The sequence below is a fragment of the Pleurodeles waltl genome, chromosome 9 (assembly GCF_031143425.1).
Source record: "Pleurodeles waltl isolate 20211129_DDA chromosome 9, aPleWal1.hap1.20221129, whole genome shotgun sequence".
Taxonomy (NCBI): Eukaryota; Metazoa; Chordata; class Amphibia; order Caudata; family Salamandridae; genus Pleurodeles; species Pleurodeles waltl.
In genome coordinates this window covers 761239532-761257801 of record NC_090448.1, presented here as the reverse complement: position 1 = coordinate 761257801, position 18270 = coordinate 761239532, and the positions used below count along the sequence as shown (strand labels likewise).

At 47.6% G+C, this 18270-nt stretch overlaps 1 protein-coding gene across 2 annotated transcripts in view; it reads left to right on the top strand.

The window, feature by feature from the left end:
- Positions 1-18270, top strand: part of KLC2 (kinesin light chain 2) — a 310347-nt gene that overhangs the window by 264706 nt on the left and 27371 nt on the right. For both annotated transcript variants that reach the window (XM_069207926.1, XM_069207927.1), the window contains exon 15: positions 13965-14022. In XM_069207926.1, coding sequence (XP_069064027.1) covers positions 13965-14022 — 58 coding nt within the window. The remainder of the gene's footprint in view (positions 1-13964; positions 14023-18270) is intronic.

Here is an 18270-nt window from a genome sequence, read left to right as displayed (position 1 = left end):
CCCTGAGCTTGAGTCCACTGTGATTTCGCCCCTCCTGGACTCCATGACGAAGCATGCAGCCTCAGACCACAGGACCCCCAACCACGAGCGCTCCTGGACAAGGAAACGTGACACCAAAGGACATCCCTGCATTCATCGCCCCTGGGCCCTGGTGAAGAGGACCAAAGGTGCACCTACGTCCCCGAGCACCCCACATTTGCGACCTACCTGTTGGTTGTCCCCGACTGGCCCCACCAACCAGAGCCTGCAGTCTAAATCCACGTAGACCAATCCTCTTTGAACTACATTGGGCACCCAAATCTGTAATACACCTCTGCTCACTGGCTGCCCAGAGTGACCTGTTGGTCTGGTCCTGACCCTTGCCCAGTGCTCACCTTAAGTCTACAATATTGGTCCCATGAATTGTCGTAAAGTGCTTGTTTGCTGATTGTGTTTTCCCTCCATAGTTAACATTGAAGAGCTCTGAAGTTGATTTTTGCAAGTGAAAAGAATTAATGCTTAAAAACGTATTTACATTATAACGAAGTTCTTGAGTTCAAAATATATATAAAAGAAAGTGTTATTCTTCGAAACTGGTCTCAGATTTATTCTTTGAGTGTGTGTCTCATTTATTGGCTGTGAATATAACAAATGTTTAGCACTGCCCTCTCAAAAGCCTATATGCTTGCCCACAATACTACAAAAGAGAGCTTTACTCCTATCTGCTTTTGCCTTTGCAAACCATGTAGGGATCCACAGGACATTGCACAGTGTACTTTTTAGTGCAACATATAGAAAGCCAGCTTCCTACACCTGTACAGTCAGGTCTGTCATGCTAGGCACTTCGACTGTTCAGTCCTACAGGACTTTCTGATCTAATTGGTTTTGCTTTCCCACTTCTGGGGATATATTGCTTCGACATCTATTCTAGGGTAAGGAATCTGCGGCTAGAAATCTCTATCAGATGAGCAAGTTACTTACCTTGTGAAAGTAACTGAAATCAGTGCTCTGAGGTGGTGCCTATATAGGAACTGCACATGTCACTTCAGGCACCTCCGACGCCACATTGAGCCGAATAGACCCACGTAGTGCTCGAAATATTTCTTAATCCAGTCTGATAGCTGGGGATAATTCTGAGGTAAGGAATCTGTGGCTAGATAGTCTCTACCAAATAAGGCTTTAGCAACATTAAGTTTGCCAATGCTTGTGTCTCTTCCTGTTACAGCTAACACTGTAATGTCCCAAGTTCCTGGCTGCTGCTATTAGTCATTTTCCAGCTAAATCAAATGACCTGCCTTTGGTCCTGTAGGAAGTTGGCTCTGTATGTGCTATTTCAAAGTAAGGAATAGCATGCACAGAGTCCAAGGGTTCCCCTTAGAGGTAAAATAGTGGTAAAAATAGATAATACTAATGCTCTATTTTGTGGTAGTGTGGTCGAGCAGTAGGCTTATCCAAGGAGTAGTGTTAAGCATTTGTTGTACATACGCAGACAATAAATGAGGTACACACACTCAGAGACAAATCCAGCCAATAGGTTTTTATATAGAAAAATATCTTTTCTTAGTTTATTTTAAGAACCACAGGTTCAAATTCTACATGTAATATCTCATTCGAAAGGTATTGCAGGTAAGTACTTTAGGAACTTCAAATCATCAAAATTGCATGTATACTTTTCAAGTTATTCACAAATAGCTGTTTTAAAAGTGGACACTTAGTGCAATTTTCACAGTTCCTAGGGGAGGTAAGTATTTGTTAGGTTAACCAGGTAAGTAAGACACTTACAGGGCTTAGTTCTTGGTCCAAGGTAGCCCACCGTTGGGGGTTCAGAGCAACCCCAAAGTCACCACACCAGCAGCTCAGGGCCGGTCAGGTGCAGAGTTCAAAGTGGTGCCCAAAACGCATAGGCTAGAATGGAGAGAAGGGGGTGCCCCGGTTCCGGTCTGCTTGCAGGTAAGTACCCGCGTCTTCGGAGGGCAGACCAGGGGGGTTTTGTAGGGCACCGGGGGGGACACAAGCCCACACAGAAATTTCACCCTCAGCAGCGCGGGGGCGGCCGGGTGCAGTGTAGAAACAAGCGTCGGGTTCGCAATGTTAGTCTATGAGAGATCTCGGGATCTCTTCAGCGCTGCAGGCAGGCAAGGGGGGGGTTCCTCGGGGAAACCTCCACTTGGTCAAGGGAGAGGGACTCCTGGGGGTCACTCCTCCAGTGAAAGTCCGGTCCTTCAGGTCCTGGGGGCTGCGGGTGCAGGGTCTCTCCCAGGTGTCGGGACTTAGGATTCAAAGAGTCGCGGTCAGGGGAAGCCTCGGGATTCCCTCTGCAGGCGGCGCTGTGGGGGCTCAGGGGGGACAGGTTTTTGTACTCACAGTCTTAGAGTAGTCCTGGGGTCCCTCCTGAGGTGTTGGATCTCCACCAGCCGAGTCTGGGTCGCCGGGTGCAGTGTTGCAAGTCTCACGCTTCTTGCGGGGAGCTTGCAGGGTTCTTTAAAGCTGCTGGAAACAAAGTTGCAGCTTTTCTTGGAGCAGGTCCGCTGTCCTCGGGAGTTTCTTGTCTTTTCGAAGCAGGGGCAGTCCTCAGAGGATGTCGAGGTCGCTGGTCCCTTTGGAAGGCGTCGCTGGAGCAGGATCTTTGGAAGGCAGGAGACAGGCCGGTGAGTTTCTGGAGCCAAGGCAGTTGTCGTCTTCTGGTCTTCCTCTGCAGGGGTTTTCAGCTAGGCAGTCCTTCTTCTTGTAGTTGCAGGAATCTAATTTTCTAGGGTTCAGGGTAGCCCTTAAATACTAAATTTAAGGGCGTGTTTAGGTCTGGGGGGTTAGTAGCCAATGGCTACTAGCCCTGAGGGTGGGTACACCCTCTTTGTGCCTCCTCCCAAGGGGAGGGGGTCACAATCCTAACCCTATTGGGGGAATCCTCCATCTGCAAGATGGAGGATTTCTAAAAGTCAGAGTCACCTCAGCTCAGGACACCTTAGGGGCTGTCCTGACTGGCCAGTGACTCCTCCTTGTTGCTTTCTTTGTTCCCTCCAGCCTTGCCGCCAAAAGTGGGGGCCGTGGCCGGAGGGGGCGGGCAACTCCACTAAGCTGGAGTGCCCTGCTGGGCTGTGACAAAGGGGTGAGCCTTTGAGGCTCACCGCCAGGTGTCACAGCTCCTGCCTGGGGGAGGTGTTAGCATCTCCACCCAGTGCAGGCTTTGTTACTGGCCTCAGAGTGACAAAGGCACTCTCCCCATGGGGCCAGCAACATGTCTCTGGTGTGGCAGGCTGCTGGAACTAGTCAGCCTACACAGACAGTCGGTTAAGTTTCAGGGGGCACCTCTAAGGTGCCCTCTGGGGTGTATTTTACAATAAAATGTACACTGGCATCAGTGTGCATTTATTGTGCTGAGAAGTTTGATACCAAACTTCCCAGTTTTCAGTGTAGCCATTATGGTGCTGTGGAGTTCGTGTTTGACAGACTCGCAGACCATATACTCTTATGGCTACCCTGCACTTACAATGTCTAAGGTTTTGTTTAGACACTGTAGGGGTACCATGCTCATGCACTGGTACCCTCACCTATGGTATAGTGCACCCTGCCTTAGGGCTGTAAGGCCTGCTAGAGGGGTGTCTTACCTATACTGCATAGGCAGTGAGAGGCTGGCATGGCACCCTGAGGGGAGTGCCATGTCGACTTACTCGTTTTGTCCTCCCTAGCACACACAGGCTGGCAAGCAGTGTGTCTGTGCTGAGTGAGAGGTCTCCAGGGTGGCATAAGACATGCTGCAGCCCTTAGAGACCTTCCTTGGTATCAGGGCCCTTGGTACTAGAAGTACCAGTTACAAGGGACTTATCTGGATGCCAGGGTCTGCCAATTGTGGATACAAAAGTACAGGTTAGGGAAAGAACACTGGTGCTGGGGCCTGGTTAGCAGGCCTCAGCACACTTTCAATTGTAAACATAGCATCAGCAAAGGCAAAAAGTCAGGGGGCAACCATGCCAAGGAGGCATTTCCTTACACAACCCCCCCCCAAACGAAAGAGGATTAGACTAACCTTTCCCAAGAGAGTCTTCATTTTCTAAGTGGAAGAACCTGGAAAGGCCATCTGCATTGGCATGGGCAGTCCCAGGTCTGTGTTCCACTATAAAGTCCATTCCCTGTAGGGAGATGGACCACCTCAACAGTTTAGGATTTTCACCTTTCATTTGCATCAGCCATTTGAGAGGTCTGTGGTCAGTTTGAACTAGGAAGTGAGTCCCAAAGAGGTATGGTCTCAGCTTCTTCAGGGACCAAACCACAGCAAAGGCCTCCCTCTCAATGGCACTCCAACGCTGCTCCCTGGGGAGTGACCTCCTGCTAATGAAAGCAACAGGCTGGTCAAGGCCATCATCATTTGTTTGGGACAAAACTGCCCCTATCCCATGTTCAGAGGCATCAGTCTGCACAATGAACTGCTTAGAATAATCTGGAGCTTTTAGAACTGGTGCTGAGCACATTGCCTGTTTCAGGGTGTCAAAGGCCTGTTGGCATTCCACAGTCCAGTTCACTTTCTTGGGCATTTTCTTGGAGGTGAGTTCAGTGAGGGCTGTCACAATGGATCCATATCCCTTCACAAACCTCCGGTAATACCCAGTCAAGCCAAGGAATGCCCTGACTTGAGTCTGGGTTTTTGGAGCTACCCAGTCCAGAATAGTCTGGATCTTGGGTTGGAGTGGCTGAACTTGGCCTCCACCTACAAGGTGGCCCAAGTAAACCACAGTTCCCTGCCCTATCTGGCATTTGGATGCCTTGATAGAGAGGCCTGCAGATTGCAGGGCCTTCAAAACCTTCTTCAGGTGGACCAGGTGATCCTGCCAGGTGGAGCTAAAGACAGCAATATCATCAAGATAAGCTGTGCTAAAGGACTCCAAGCCAGCAAGGACTTGATTCACCAACCTTTGGAAGGTGGCAGGGGCATTCTTTAAACCAAAGGGCATAACAGTAAACTGATAATGCCCATCAGGTGTGGAGAATGCTGTCTTTTCTTTTGCTCCAGGTGCCATTTTTATTTGCCAGTACCCTGCTGTCAAGTCAAAGGTACTTAGGAATTTGGCAGCACCTAATTTATCAATGAGCTCATCAGCTCTTGGAATTGGATGGGCATCTGTCTTGGTGACAGAGTTGAGCCCTCTGTAGTCCACACAAAACCTCATTTCTTTCTTCCCATCTTTGGTGTGAGGTTTGGGGACTAAGACCACTGGGCTGGCCCAGGGGCTGTCAGAGCGCTCAATCACTCCCAATTCCAGCATCTTGTGGACTTCCACCTTGATGCTTTCCTTAACATGGTCAGACTGCCTAAAGATTTTGTTTTTGACAGGCATGCTGTCTCCTGTGTCCACATCATGGGTACACAGGTGTGTCTGACCAGGGGTTAAGGAGAAGAGTTCAGGAAACTGTTGTAGGACTCTCCTACAATCAGCTTGCTGTTGGCCAGAGAGGGTGTCTGAGTAGATCACTCCATCTACTGTGCCATCTTTTGGGTCTGATGACAGAAGATCAGGGAGAGGTTCACTCTCTGCCTCCTGATCCTCATCTGTTACCATCAACAGATTCACATCAGCCCTGTCGTGGAAGAGCTTAAGGCGGTTCACATGGATCACCCTCTTGGGGCTCCTGCTTGTGCCCAGGTCCACCAGGTAGGTGACCTGACTCTTCCTCTCTAGCACTGGGTAAGGGCCACTCCATCTGTCCTGGAGTGCCCTGGGAGCCACAGGCTCCAGAACCCAGACTTTCTGTCCTGGTTGGAACTCAACCAGTGCAGCCTTTTGGTCATACCAAAACTTCTGGAGTTGTTGGCTGGCCTCAAGGTTTTTGGTTGCCTTTTCCATGTACTCTGCCATTCTAGAGCGAAGGCCAAGTACATAGTCCACTATGTCCTGTTTAGGCTCATGGAGAGGTCTCTCCCAGCCTTCTTTAACAAGGGCAAGTGGTCCCCTTACAGGATGACCAAACAGAAGTTCAAAGGGTGAGAATCCTACTCCCTTCTGTGGTACCTCCCTGTAAGCGAAAAGCAGACATGGCAGGAGGACATCCCATCTCCTTTTGAGTTTTTCTGGGAGCCCCATGATCATGCCCTTTAATGTCTTGTTGAATCTCTCAACTAAGCCATTAGTTTGTGGATGGTAGGGTGTAGTGAATTTATAAGTCACTCCACACTCATTCCACATGTGTTTTAGGTATGCTGACATGAAGTTGGTACCTCTGTCAGACACCACCTCCTTAGGGAAACCCACTCTGGTAAAGATACCAATGAGGGCCTTGGCTACTGCAGGGGCAGTAGTCGACCTAAGGGGAATAGCTTCAGGATACCTGGTAGCATGATCCACTACTACCAGGATATACATATTTCCTGAGGCTGTGGGAGGTTCTAGTGGACCAACTATGTCCACACCCACTCTTTCAAAGGGAACCCCCACCACTGGAAGTGGAATGAGGGGGGCCTTTGGATGCCCACCTGTCTTACCACTGGCTTGACAGGTGGGGCAGGAGAGGCAAAACTCCTTAACCATGTTGGACATATTGGGCCAGTAGAAGTGGTTGACTAACCTCTCCCACGTCTTGGTTTGTCCCAAATGTCCAGCAAGGGGAATGTCATGGGCCAATGTTAGGATGAACTCTCTGAACAGCTGAGGCACTACCACTCTCCTAGTGGCACCAGGTTTGGGGTCTCTGGCCTCAGTGTACAGGAGTCCATCTTCCCAATAGACCCTATGCGTTCCATTTTTCTTGCCTTTGGACTCTTCAGCAGCTTGCTGCCTAAGGCCTTCAAGAGAGGGACAGGTTTCTTGTCCCTTACACAGCTCCTCCCTTGAGGGTCCCCCTGGGCCTAAGAGCTCAACCTGATAAGGTTCAAGCTCCAAAGGCTCAGTTCCCTCAGAGGGCAGAACTTCTTCCTGAGAAGAGAGGTTCCCTTTCTTTTGCTGTGTTGCAGTTGGTTTCCCAACTGACTTTCCTTTCCTCTTGGTAGGCTGGGCCATTCTTCCAGACTCCAGCTCTACTTGTTCACCCTGTGCCTTGCATTGTGCTCTTGTTTTCACACACACCAGTTCAGGGATACCCAGCATTGCTGCATGGGTTTTTAGCTCTACCTCAGCCCATGCTGAGGACTCCAGGTCATTTCCAAGCAGACAGTCCACTGGGATATTTGAGGAGACCACCACCTGCTTCAGGCCATTGACCCCTCCCCATTCTAAAGTAACCATTGCCATGGGATGTACTTTTCTCTCATTGTCAGCGTTGGTGACTGTGTAAGTTTTTCCAGTCAGGTATTGGCCAGGGGAAACCAGTTTCTCTGTCACCATGGTGACACTGGCACCTGTATCCCTCAGGCCCTCTATTCTAGTCCCATTAATTAAGAGTGGCTGTCTGTATTTTTGCATGTTAGGCGGCCAGACAGCTAGTGTGGCTAAATCCACCCCACCCTCAGAAACTAGAGTAGCTTCAGTGTGGACCCTGATTTGCTCTGGGCACACTGTTGATCCCACTTGGAGACTAGCCATACCAGTGTTACCTGGATGGGGGTTTGGAGTGGAACCTTTCTTGGGACAGGCCTTGTCTCCAGTTTGGTGTCCATGCTGTTTACAGCTATGACACCAGGCCTTTTTGGGATCAAAGTTTTTACCCTTGTACCCATTGTTTTGTGAAGAGGCTCTGGGCCCACCCTCCTGTGCAGGTTTTTGGGGGCCTGTAGAAGACTCTTTACTATTTTTAGTTTTGGTTGTCTCATCACCCTTCCCCTGGGGATTCTTTGTGACCCCTTTCTTTTGGTCACCCCCTGTTGAAGTCTTGGACACCCTTGTCTTGACCCAATGGTCCGCCTTCTTTCCCAATTCTTGGGGAGAAATTGGTCCTATGTCTACCAGATGCTGATGCAGTTTATCATTGAAACAATTACTTAACAGGTGTTCTTTCACAAATAAATTGTACAGCCCATCATAATTACTTACACCACTGCCTTGAATCCAACCATCTAGTGTTTTCACTGAGTAGTCAACAAAGTCAACCCAGGTCTGGCTCGAGGATTTTTGAGCCCCCCTGAACCTAATCCTGTACTCCTCAGTGGAGAATCCAAAGCCCTCAATCAGGGTACCCTTCATGAGGTCATAAGATTCTGCATCTTTTCCAGAGAGTGTGAGGAGTCTATCCCTACACTTTCCAGTGAACATTTCCCAAAGGAGAGCACCCCAGTGAGATCTGTTCACTTTTCTGGTTACACAAGCCCTCTCAAAAGCTGTGAACCACTTGGTGATGTCATCACCATCTTCAAATTTTGTCACAATCCCTTTGGGGATTTTTAACATGTCAGGAGAATCTCTGACCCTATTTATATTGCTGCCACCATTGATGGGTCCTAGGCCCATCTCTTGTCTTTCCCTTTCTATGGCTAGGAGCTGTCTCTCTAAAGCCAATCTTTTGGCCATCCTGGCTAACAGGAGGTCATCTTCACTGAGAGCATCCTCAGTGATTTCAGAAATGTGGGACCCTCCTGTGAGGGACTCACTATTTCTGACTAACACAGTTGGAGATAGGACTTGAGGGGTCCTGTTCTCCTTATTTAGGACTGGAGGAGGGACATTGGCCTCCAAGTCACTAATTTCTTCCTCTGTGATGTCATCATCAGAGGGGTTGGCTTTTTCAAACTCTGCCAACAGCTCCTGGAGCTGAATTTTGGTAGGTCTGGAGCCAATGGTTATTTTTTTGATATTACAGAGAGACCTTAGCTCCCTCATCTTAAGATGGAGGTAAGGTGTGGTGTCGAGTTCCACCACATTCATCTCTGTATCAGACATTATTTTGCTAAAAGTTGGAAGACTTTTTAAAGAATCTAAAACTGTTTCTAGAATCTAATTTCAAACTTTTAACAAACTTTTTAAACTCTAAAAGACAATGCTAAACAGGGACTTAACACACAAGGCCCTAGCAGGACTTTTAAGAATTTAGAAAACTTTTCAAATTGCAAAAATCAATTTCTAATGACAATTTTGGAATTTGTCGTGTGATCAGGTATTGGCTGAGTAGTCCAGCAAATGCAAAGTCTTGTACCCCACCGCTGATCCACCAATGTAGGAAGTTGGCTCTGTATGTGCTATTTCAAAGTAAGGAATAGCATGCACAGAGTCCAAGGGTTCCCCTTAGAGGTAAAATAGTGGTAAAAATAGATAATACTAATGCTCTATTTTGTGGTAGTGTGGTCGAGCAGTAGGCTTATCCAAGGAGTAGTGTTAAGCATTTGTTGTACATACGCAGACAATAAATGAGGTACACACACTCAGAGACAAATCCAGCCAATAGGTTTTTATATAGAAAAATATCTTTTCTTAGTTTATTTTAAGAACCACAGGTTCAAATTCTACATGTAATATCTCATTCGAAAGGTATTGCAGGTAAGTACTTTAGGAACTTCAAATCATCAAAATTGCATGTATACTTTTCAAGTTATTCACAAATAGCTGTTTTAAAAGTGGACACTTAGTGCAATTTTCACAGTTCCTAGGGGAGGTAAGTATTTGTTAGGTTAACCAGGTAAGTAAGACACTTACAGGGCTTAGTTCTTGGTCCAAGGTAGCCCACCGTTGGGGGTTCAGAGCAACCCCAAAGTCACCACACCAGCAGCTCAGGGCCGGTCAGGTGCAGAGTTCAAAGTGGTGCCCAAAACGCATAGGCTAGAATGGAGAGAAGGGGGTGCCCCGGTTCCGGTCTGCTTGCAGGTAAGTACCCGCGTCTTCGGAGGGCAGACCAGGGGGGTTTTGTAGGGCACCGGGGGGGACACAAGCCCACACAGAAATTTCACCCTCAGCAGCGCGGGGGCGGCCGGGTGCAGTGTAGAAACAAGCGTCGGGTTCGCAATGTTAGTCTATGAGAGATCTCGGGATCTCTTCAGCGCTGCAGGCAGGCAAGGGGGGGGTTCCTCGGGGAAACCTCCACTTGGTCAAGGGAGAGGGACTCCTGGGGGTCACTCCTCCAGTGAAAGTCCGGTCCTTCAGGTCCTGGGGGCTGCGGGTGCAGGGTCTCTCCCAGGTGTCGGGACTTAGGATTCAAAGAGTCGCGGTCAGGGGAAGCCTCGGGATTCCCTCTGCAGGCGGCGCTGTGGTGGCTCAGGGGGGACAGGTTTTTGTACTCACAGTCTTAGAGTAGTCCTGGGGTCCCTCCTGAGGTGTTGGATCTCCACCAGCCGAGTCGGGGTCGCCGGGTGCAGTGTTGCAAGTCTCACGCTTCTTGCGGGGAGCTTGCAGGGTTCTTTAAAGCTGCTGGAAACAAAGTTGCAGCTTTTCTTGGAGCAGGTCCGCTGTCCTCGGGAGTTTCTTGTCTTTTCGAAGCAGGGGCAGTCCTCAGAGGATGTCGAGGTCGCTGGTCCCTTTGGAAGGCGTCGCTGGAGCAGGATCTTTGGAAGGCAGGAGACAGGCCGGTGAGTTTCTGGAGCCAAGGCAGTTGTCGTCTTCTGGTCTTCCTCTGCAGGGGTTTTCAGCTAGGCAGTCCTTCTTCTTGTAGTTGCAGGAATCTAATTTTCTAGGGTTCAGGGTAGCCCTTAAATACTAAATTTAAGGGCGTGTTTAGGTCTGGGGGGTTAGTAGCCAATGGCTACTAGCCCTGAGGGTGGGTACACCCTCTTTGTGCCTCCTCCCAAGGGGAGGGGGTCACAATCCTAACCCTATTGGGGGAATCCTCCATCTGCAAGATGGAGGATTTCTAAAAGTCAGAGTCACCTCAGCTCAGGACACCTTAGGGGCTGTCCTGACTGGCCAGTGACTCCTCCTTGTTGCTTTCTTTGTTCCCTCCAGACTTGCCGCCAAAAGTGGGGGCCGTGGCCGGAGGGGGCGGGCAACTCCACTAAGCTGGAGTGCCCTGCTGGGCTGTGACAAAGGGGTGAGCCTTTGAGGCTCACCGCCAGGTGTCACAGCTCCTGCCTGGGGGAGGTGTTAGCATCTCCACCCAGTGCAGGCTTTGTTACTGGCCTCAGAGTGACAAAGGCACTCTCCCCATGGGGCCAGCAACATGTCTCTGGTGTGGCAGGCTGCTGGAACTAGTCAGCCTACACAGACAGTCGGTTAAGTTTCAGGGGGCACCTCTAAGGTGCCCTCTGGGGTGTATTTTACAATAAAATGTACACTGGCATCAGTGTGCATTTATTGTGCTGAGAAGTTTGATACCAAACTTCCCAGTTTTCAGTGTAGCCATTATGGTGCTGTGGAGTTCGTGTTTGACAGACTCGCAGACCATATACTCTTATGGCTACCCTGCACTTACAATGTCTAAGGTTTTGTTTAGACACTGTAGGGGTACCATGCTCATGCACTGGTACCCTCACCTATGGTATAGTGCACCCTGCCTTAGGGCTGTAAGGCCTGCTAGAGGGGTGTCTTACCTATACTGCATAGGCAGTGAGAGGCTGGCATGGCACCCTGAGGGGAGTGCCATGTCGACTTACTCGTTTTGTCCTCCCTAGCACACACAGGCTGGCAAGCAGTGTGTCTGTGCTGAGTGAGAGGTCTCCAGGGTGGCATAAGACATGCTGCAGCCCTTAGAGACCTTCCTTGGTATCAGGGCCCTTGGTACTAGAAGTACCAGTTACAAGGGACTTATCTGGATGCCAGGGTCTGCCAATTGTAGATACAAAAGTACAGGTTAGGGAAAGAACACTGGTGCTGGGGCCTGGTTAGCAGGCCTCAGCACACTTTCAATTGTAAACATAGCATCAGCAAAGGCAAAAAGTCAGGGGGCAACCATGCCAAGGAGGCATTTCCTTACAGGTCCCCTATACTGTCTTGTTTCTCAATGACTTATTTATGCTAAAAAGTAAATAAATTATCCCCTGCTTAGTCAAATGACTCATTAATGCCAATATGAAAAGTCTCCTATATAGTCCCTGTTTATTTTCCCTGCCTATTCAGAATGTATTCGTGAGTCAGACTTTCAACTTTAATCCCAGCCCGTTTTATCTAGTTGCAACCAATGTATTAGCCATCATAATTGAACAGTCCTTCATGTAGTTCTCCATATAGTCTTAAACCAGTTTTAAATTGTTATTGGGAATTGTAACATATTGCATTCATTTTATTAAAAGATAAAAAGTAATGGTTGCCTCTATATAGACAGTGTTTGTTTATGGGCAGAGAGATTAATTTTGCTCTGTTGCAGTGTTCTGGAATTCAGTACATGTGCATAAACATTTTAATGAATGGAGCTGCGTATGGTGGAGAGCTGATATTAGAGACATTTCTTGTTATACTTCTAAGCAAGCTTTTATACAGACAGCAGAGTATTCTTTCCCACCCCACTACATATCACTTTCTGTGTTGTGGATGAGAAATCGATTATCTGTCCTCTCAAAAGCGGTTGTTAAGGTCACCCTGTTTGACATTCATGGTCAGTATTATAATTTAGTAGGTTCTTTGTTAGATAACTTGAATAGGCGGAGGAGCAAATATTTCTGCAGAGTAAGGTCATTACAGTTTCCTGCATAAACATTAGCATGAATTATTGTCTCCCTAAATCCCCGCATTCCCTTCCTATGAAAAATGTTTGGACACAATATTTTACCTTTTCTAGTTTTTATGTATGTGTATTGTACAATATATTCAAAAACTTTGGAGTTATTTAAAGTTTATTGGCTGTGCGGACATCCACGAAAAAGCAGCAGATTCCCTGTCTGACAAACGTATGGTTTGGAGGCCTCATTCAGAGGTCAGTGATGTGCCAAGTGGAGCGGGGGTAATCTTTTGACTATTACCTTTCTCCCATAGGGCTTTCAATCAAGGTACGTCCGAATATCTGCCCGCTTAGTGTGGTCAATCTGCTGTACATTTTTCTGGTTTGGGACCCCAAGGGATAACCTGGTGGTTCTGAACTAGAAACGAGAGAAAAGGCCCTCAAATGTCGGAAGAAAACTCCCAGCGCATCCAACCCATTGTTTCTTTCTTTTGTTTTATCAATATAAAACTAAATACTTTTTACAGTGGGCTTGATACAATTGACGCCTGTTTACCAAAGTTTCAATGACTTGAGCAGAGCTAGGGCACTAAAGACACATTAATCCCTGTCTGCATTGTGGAGATCACTGAATATGACGGGCGGTCTTTTGCTGGTGCGCACAGGCGATTGGTTGCACTAACAGGGTGGACCATCTGCCAAATTGTATATTACGCCCCTAGTTTAATGACATTGTGAGTAGTAATATGCTTCCTGGTTTCTATGCCTATTTATTACTATGGTGCACACCCATCCTGGCCTACAGTTCATCGCCTCTTGCTTTTCTTCTACAGTACTTACTCTCACATGTATCCTGTTTCTCCGAAGAGCACCAACCAGGGAAAGTCTGCATCACTGCCTTTTTAAGTGTGACATCGTTGCATATTCCATATTTTGCATATCCAACATCTGTCTCAAATTCTAAGCCTTTGAAAAAACGCTCTTAGAAACAGATGTGGGCTTTGCTCTTGTGTCCCTGCCTCTGAACCAGACTTAATTTCCTTTATTCTTAAGTCATCTTGTTTGCCCCACTTCTCATGCACAAATGTCTGTGAACAAAAGCTCCCCTCGTCTCTTTTATAAGCCCCCTCTATGTTCGCATTTTGGCTTCTGTTGTCTATAACCAATTTAGCCCTGTAATATTTCACTATTGGTTTGCACTGAGGATCCTAGGTGTCAGACTTGTGTCTTCCCTTGCAGAATGCCTGTTCGGTTCGTTTTTAATAGTTAACATCTCTGAATATGCTGCTTATTCATCAAGGGGCCTCTGAAGAATGACAAAAGGTGAAATAGATTTAGCCAAATCTGGTTAATAAACATGTTATCAGTTTGGCTTCTTGGGGAGGAAAATGCTAGTGACTATCTCTTGCCTGTGCTTATATCCTTTTAGTCTATTGCAAGAACCTGCTACATTTCGTTGGGATATTATGGGGTTCTACGTGAATTGCTCTTTGCTTGTCTCATCACACTTTGATATTACCCGCCTAATGATGTTCTCTTTCACCCACTAGCATGAAGCGTGCCAGCTCCTTGAATTTTCTAAATAAGAGTGCAGAGGAAAGTGTCCAGGTATGTGATGAAGAGGATGATGGATGTGGGGTGTAGTAAGTTTTTACTGTGATAGAGGTTTTGAGTGACATTCATGTAGAGAGGATAGAAATATTGTGAAGTAACAATCAGAATTTGTGTCAGTCCCACTCTCTTACGGGAAACTCACATCTCTTCCATGAATTAACATATGTGCGTGCCACACACTGAAATGCCACATTCAATACACAGAAATACTCCCAATGATGTCTCAGAACAAATACCAGGTTTCTTATCCGAGCCTTCGAATTTTGGGTGCTGCTCTTAACATTGACATCTACTGTTAACCGTGAAATGTCATACTGCAGCCTTTTCAAAATGGAAACAGGAACCACTGGAACCATTGATCTGCAGTGTCTGTTTGGGTTTTTGTTGGGTGGGCGATATAGCTCAGAAGTTTATTTTCCCCTAAACTGAAACTGTTGTACTTCAACATTGTGGCTTTCAGCTAATCCTGTGCTCTGAATTTTTCCCCTGCACCATAGGAATTATGGTACATTAACAAAGCAATCTTGAAGGATCCATACTAAAGATTTTAGCATATACACCCTTACTGCATGGTGTGTGAAACTGAGATCTTTAAGAACAGCTCTACTTAACTCTGTTGTTCGATGGCATGTCTGGCTATAAATACACATGCTCTGCATACTCCTGCCATCTTGTGTTGGGTCCGGAGTGGTGCAAGTTGTTTTTCTTAAAAGAAGTGTTTTGAGTCACGAGATCGAGTGACTCCTCCTCTCAGTAATATTGCACATGGGTATTGACTCCTTTGTTAGATTGTTTTTTTCTCCGCCATAGGGTTCGAATATGTATGCCTCTGCTCTGCCTTTCGGATCTGTTCGGTGTTGTTTTCCAATATTTCATTTCTAATTCCGACAGCATTGTTGTCAATCGTGCTTATCCATCTTAGCACTCTTGCCGCTTTTCTTTGATTCAGCCTCTGACCGACCTGCCCCTTTGTGGAGCCAACACCCTTTTCGGGGGATACCTTCCATGTGGTTCCTGCACCAACAGGAATTTTTCCCTGATGTAACTAACGGACTCCATTCCCCTTCTGTCTTTGGTGCCACACCAAGTTCCCGAACACTGACCAACACCTTGTGTACAACCTCTATCTCTCTCCAGACCACCTGCAAGGCTGACTGTGACACTTGCAAGTCTTTCCGGTGAAAAACATCCTTAAGCATTGACAAGCTCGTTGGCTAGAAATGGCCAAGAAGATGCTGGACAACACCCCGGACATCTTTGGAGAGGAACATGCTCAGGACGAACCAGCGCAGGAGTAGGAAGCCTTTTCTATCCAGAACAGCTTAGAATTGGATATCCAGTTCGACATCGAAAGCCACTCTGCCCAGCACATGAGTACTGTGACCCTGTTGTCTCATACAAATCCTCCAAAAAGGCCTTACAGCCCATCTTAGAGGTCACCGGTCCATCACTGTCATCCGGCCATGCTCGGTACTAAAAGGACTGTTTTGGCTGTCTCGCCTTCCGGCTCGGTGCCAAAAGTGGCTACCAAGGCCATATCCGCATCATCAGCTTAGACCTCTGCAGCCTCGGACTGAGATCGTTTCAGTGTTGATCCGTACTTCAGGACTGAGCAGTCAGCCTCAACATCGACATCGACCAAGCTTCCACAGGTCAAGACTTCAGCACTATAGCCCTCGGAGCTGAAACCCTTGGAAGCCAGAGACTGAAGTCAGATGCAAACCAGCACATGCTCCAGAACCAAGATGAACCGGTCGGATTATTGCCACTCCTTCCTCTCCTGTGCTCCCCAAAAGGAAACTTTCCTGAGCTCTGAATGTTCCTGTTCCTTCCAAGGGGAAGATAAAAGACAAGGCTACTCGCCCACCATGCAGGCGTTCTACCCCACCTCCACCTAACCCTCCTCCATCACTGCATACACTCCTCTCCTCACCTTCACCCCCTTCCACTCACTTCCCCCCTTCTCCTCCTTCATCTCCACCATTGCCCTTACGAGGGGATGATACTCCTCAGGGATCACCACAGTCCTACACTGGGAGTTTAGAGGGTCCTCCTCAGGACACCAAAACTTGGGATGCCTAATTCCCTTATCCCACTTCCTCAAATGATCCATGCCTCTCAACACCAGAAGACAGTACCTCTTACCAGCAGGTTATTGCTGCACAAATGCCCCTATTGAGCAGGATTTCTTGTTCTACTCCCTTTCCACCACATGAGGATACACAATATCTCCCCATGCTCCCTGGTATGCTTAGGCATACAAAGGATATCTTTAAGGTGCCTGTACGCTCCAGGGTGATTACGTCACGGGTGGACAAGAAATACAAGGCAGCTGCTTCTGACTCACTTTACATCATGGCACTGGTACCACCCAACTCCAGAAACGCATCAGCTGCTAACAGTCAGGCCACTGGGGATTCTCCTCCCTCAGAAAAGGACAGCAGAAGGATTGATGCCACAGTGAAGAGGGTGGCAGCACTGGCTGCAAATCATTGGCGCATAGCCAGTTCTCAAGCCCTCTTGGCCTGCGAGGACCAGGCCCATTGGGATGAGATGGAGGAGTTACTACAGTATCTGCCTGAGGAGCACTGTAAGTGAGAACAACAGATCATCTCAAAGGATCAGACCATCACTAATAGTTCCACCAGGTTTGCCCTTGATGCAGCAAACACTACAGCGAGGGGCATAAATTCCAGTGTTTTTCTAAGGAGGAACGCTTGGCTGAGGTTCTCCGGTTTTAAACCTGAAGTCCAGCAGGTAGTTCTCCACATGCCCTTTGATAAGGAGCACCTGTTTGGACCACAGGTGGATACCACTCTAGAAAAACTAAAGTAGGACACTGACACAGCCATGGGTGCCCTCCAAACTAACACACAGATGGGCTCCTTTTGCTGAAGTGGGTACAGTGAGGCATACAAATCCTCAACGATAGAGTTGTGTACCTCACTCCATAGACAGCCTCAGTCTTCCTACATTAGAGTTCATTACAGAGGCTCTGAGAGGGGGGCCTACAACGAGAGGAAAGAGCACTACCACATGCAGATCGTCCTCTGGTGCTAAGCAGTGACTAACTGCACCTTCCCCCCAATCATTTAACACCTGTCAGGGGAAGACTCCAACATTTCCACATCACCTAGGACACCATCGCCACGGACCAATGGTTCCTTGCCATTATCCAACATGGTTATTGTCTGGAGATCCTCACCTCTCCTCTCAATATTCCCCCTCATCCTCACAGGCTGTCTCAAGAACATTTAACACTTCTCAAACAAGAAGTCCAAGCCCTTCTTCTCAAAGGGGCCATAAAACCTGTTCTGCAAGAATATCATGCTCAGGGATATGCTTCCTGATTCCCAAATAGGACGGATTCCTCAGTCCAATACTGGACCTTCAAAATCTAAACAAATATATCCTTTCTGAACACATCCACATGGTCACTCTTCAGGATGTCATCCCACTTTTACTGCAAGGCAACTTTATGACAGTTCTAGATCTAAAGCCTACTTTCACATACCAATTCACCCTGCATGTCAAAAATACTAAAGATTCATCATTGCAGGTAAACATTATCAGTTCAAAGTCCTCCCCTTCGGAGTCACAACCGCTCCCAGGGTAGTCACAAAATACATGGCAGTAGTCACAGCACACCTGCAAAGACAGAATGTTCATGTCTTTCTTCATGTCTTTCCCTAACTCGACGACTGGCTCATCAAAGGCAGTACGTTACGCCAGTGCCAATATCACGCTCAGTTGTCAGTGGATCTCCTTCACAATGTGGGATTTACTTTCAACATTCCCAAATCTCCTTTTCAGCCACTGTAGGTTTAACCTTACCTAGGGGCAGTTCTGAATGCAGAATTATGAAAGGCGGATCCCAGTCCAGCTCACGTCCAAAGTTTTCAGTCACTTCTCCCTCAGTTTCAGGAAAACCAGTCCTACACACTCAGGATCATTATGCGTTTGTTGGGGATGATGGCTCCTTGCATCGCCATAGTTTCTGAAGCCAGATTACACATGCATCCCCTACAGCAGTGTCTGTCTTGCCAGTGGTTTCAGTCACGAGGACACCTGGAAGATCCAGTGGTGTTAGACCACCAGACTTACCGTTTGCTGCACTTGTAGGACACCAACAACCTCCTTAAGGTGCTGCTTTTTCTAGACCCTGTTCCTCATATCACATTGAGCACAGATGCATCACTCACGGGTTGGGGTGCTCACCTTCAAGATTTGACGGTGCAAGGT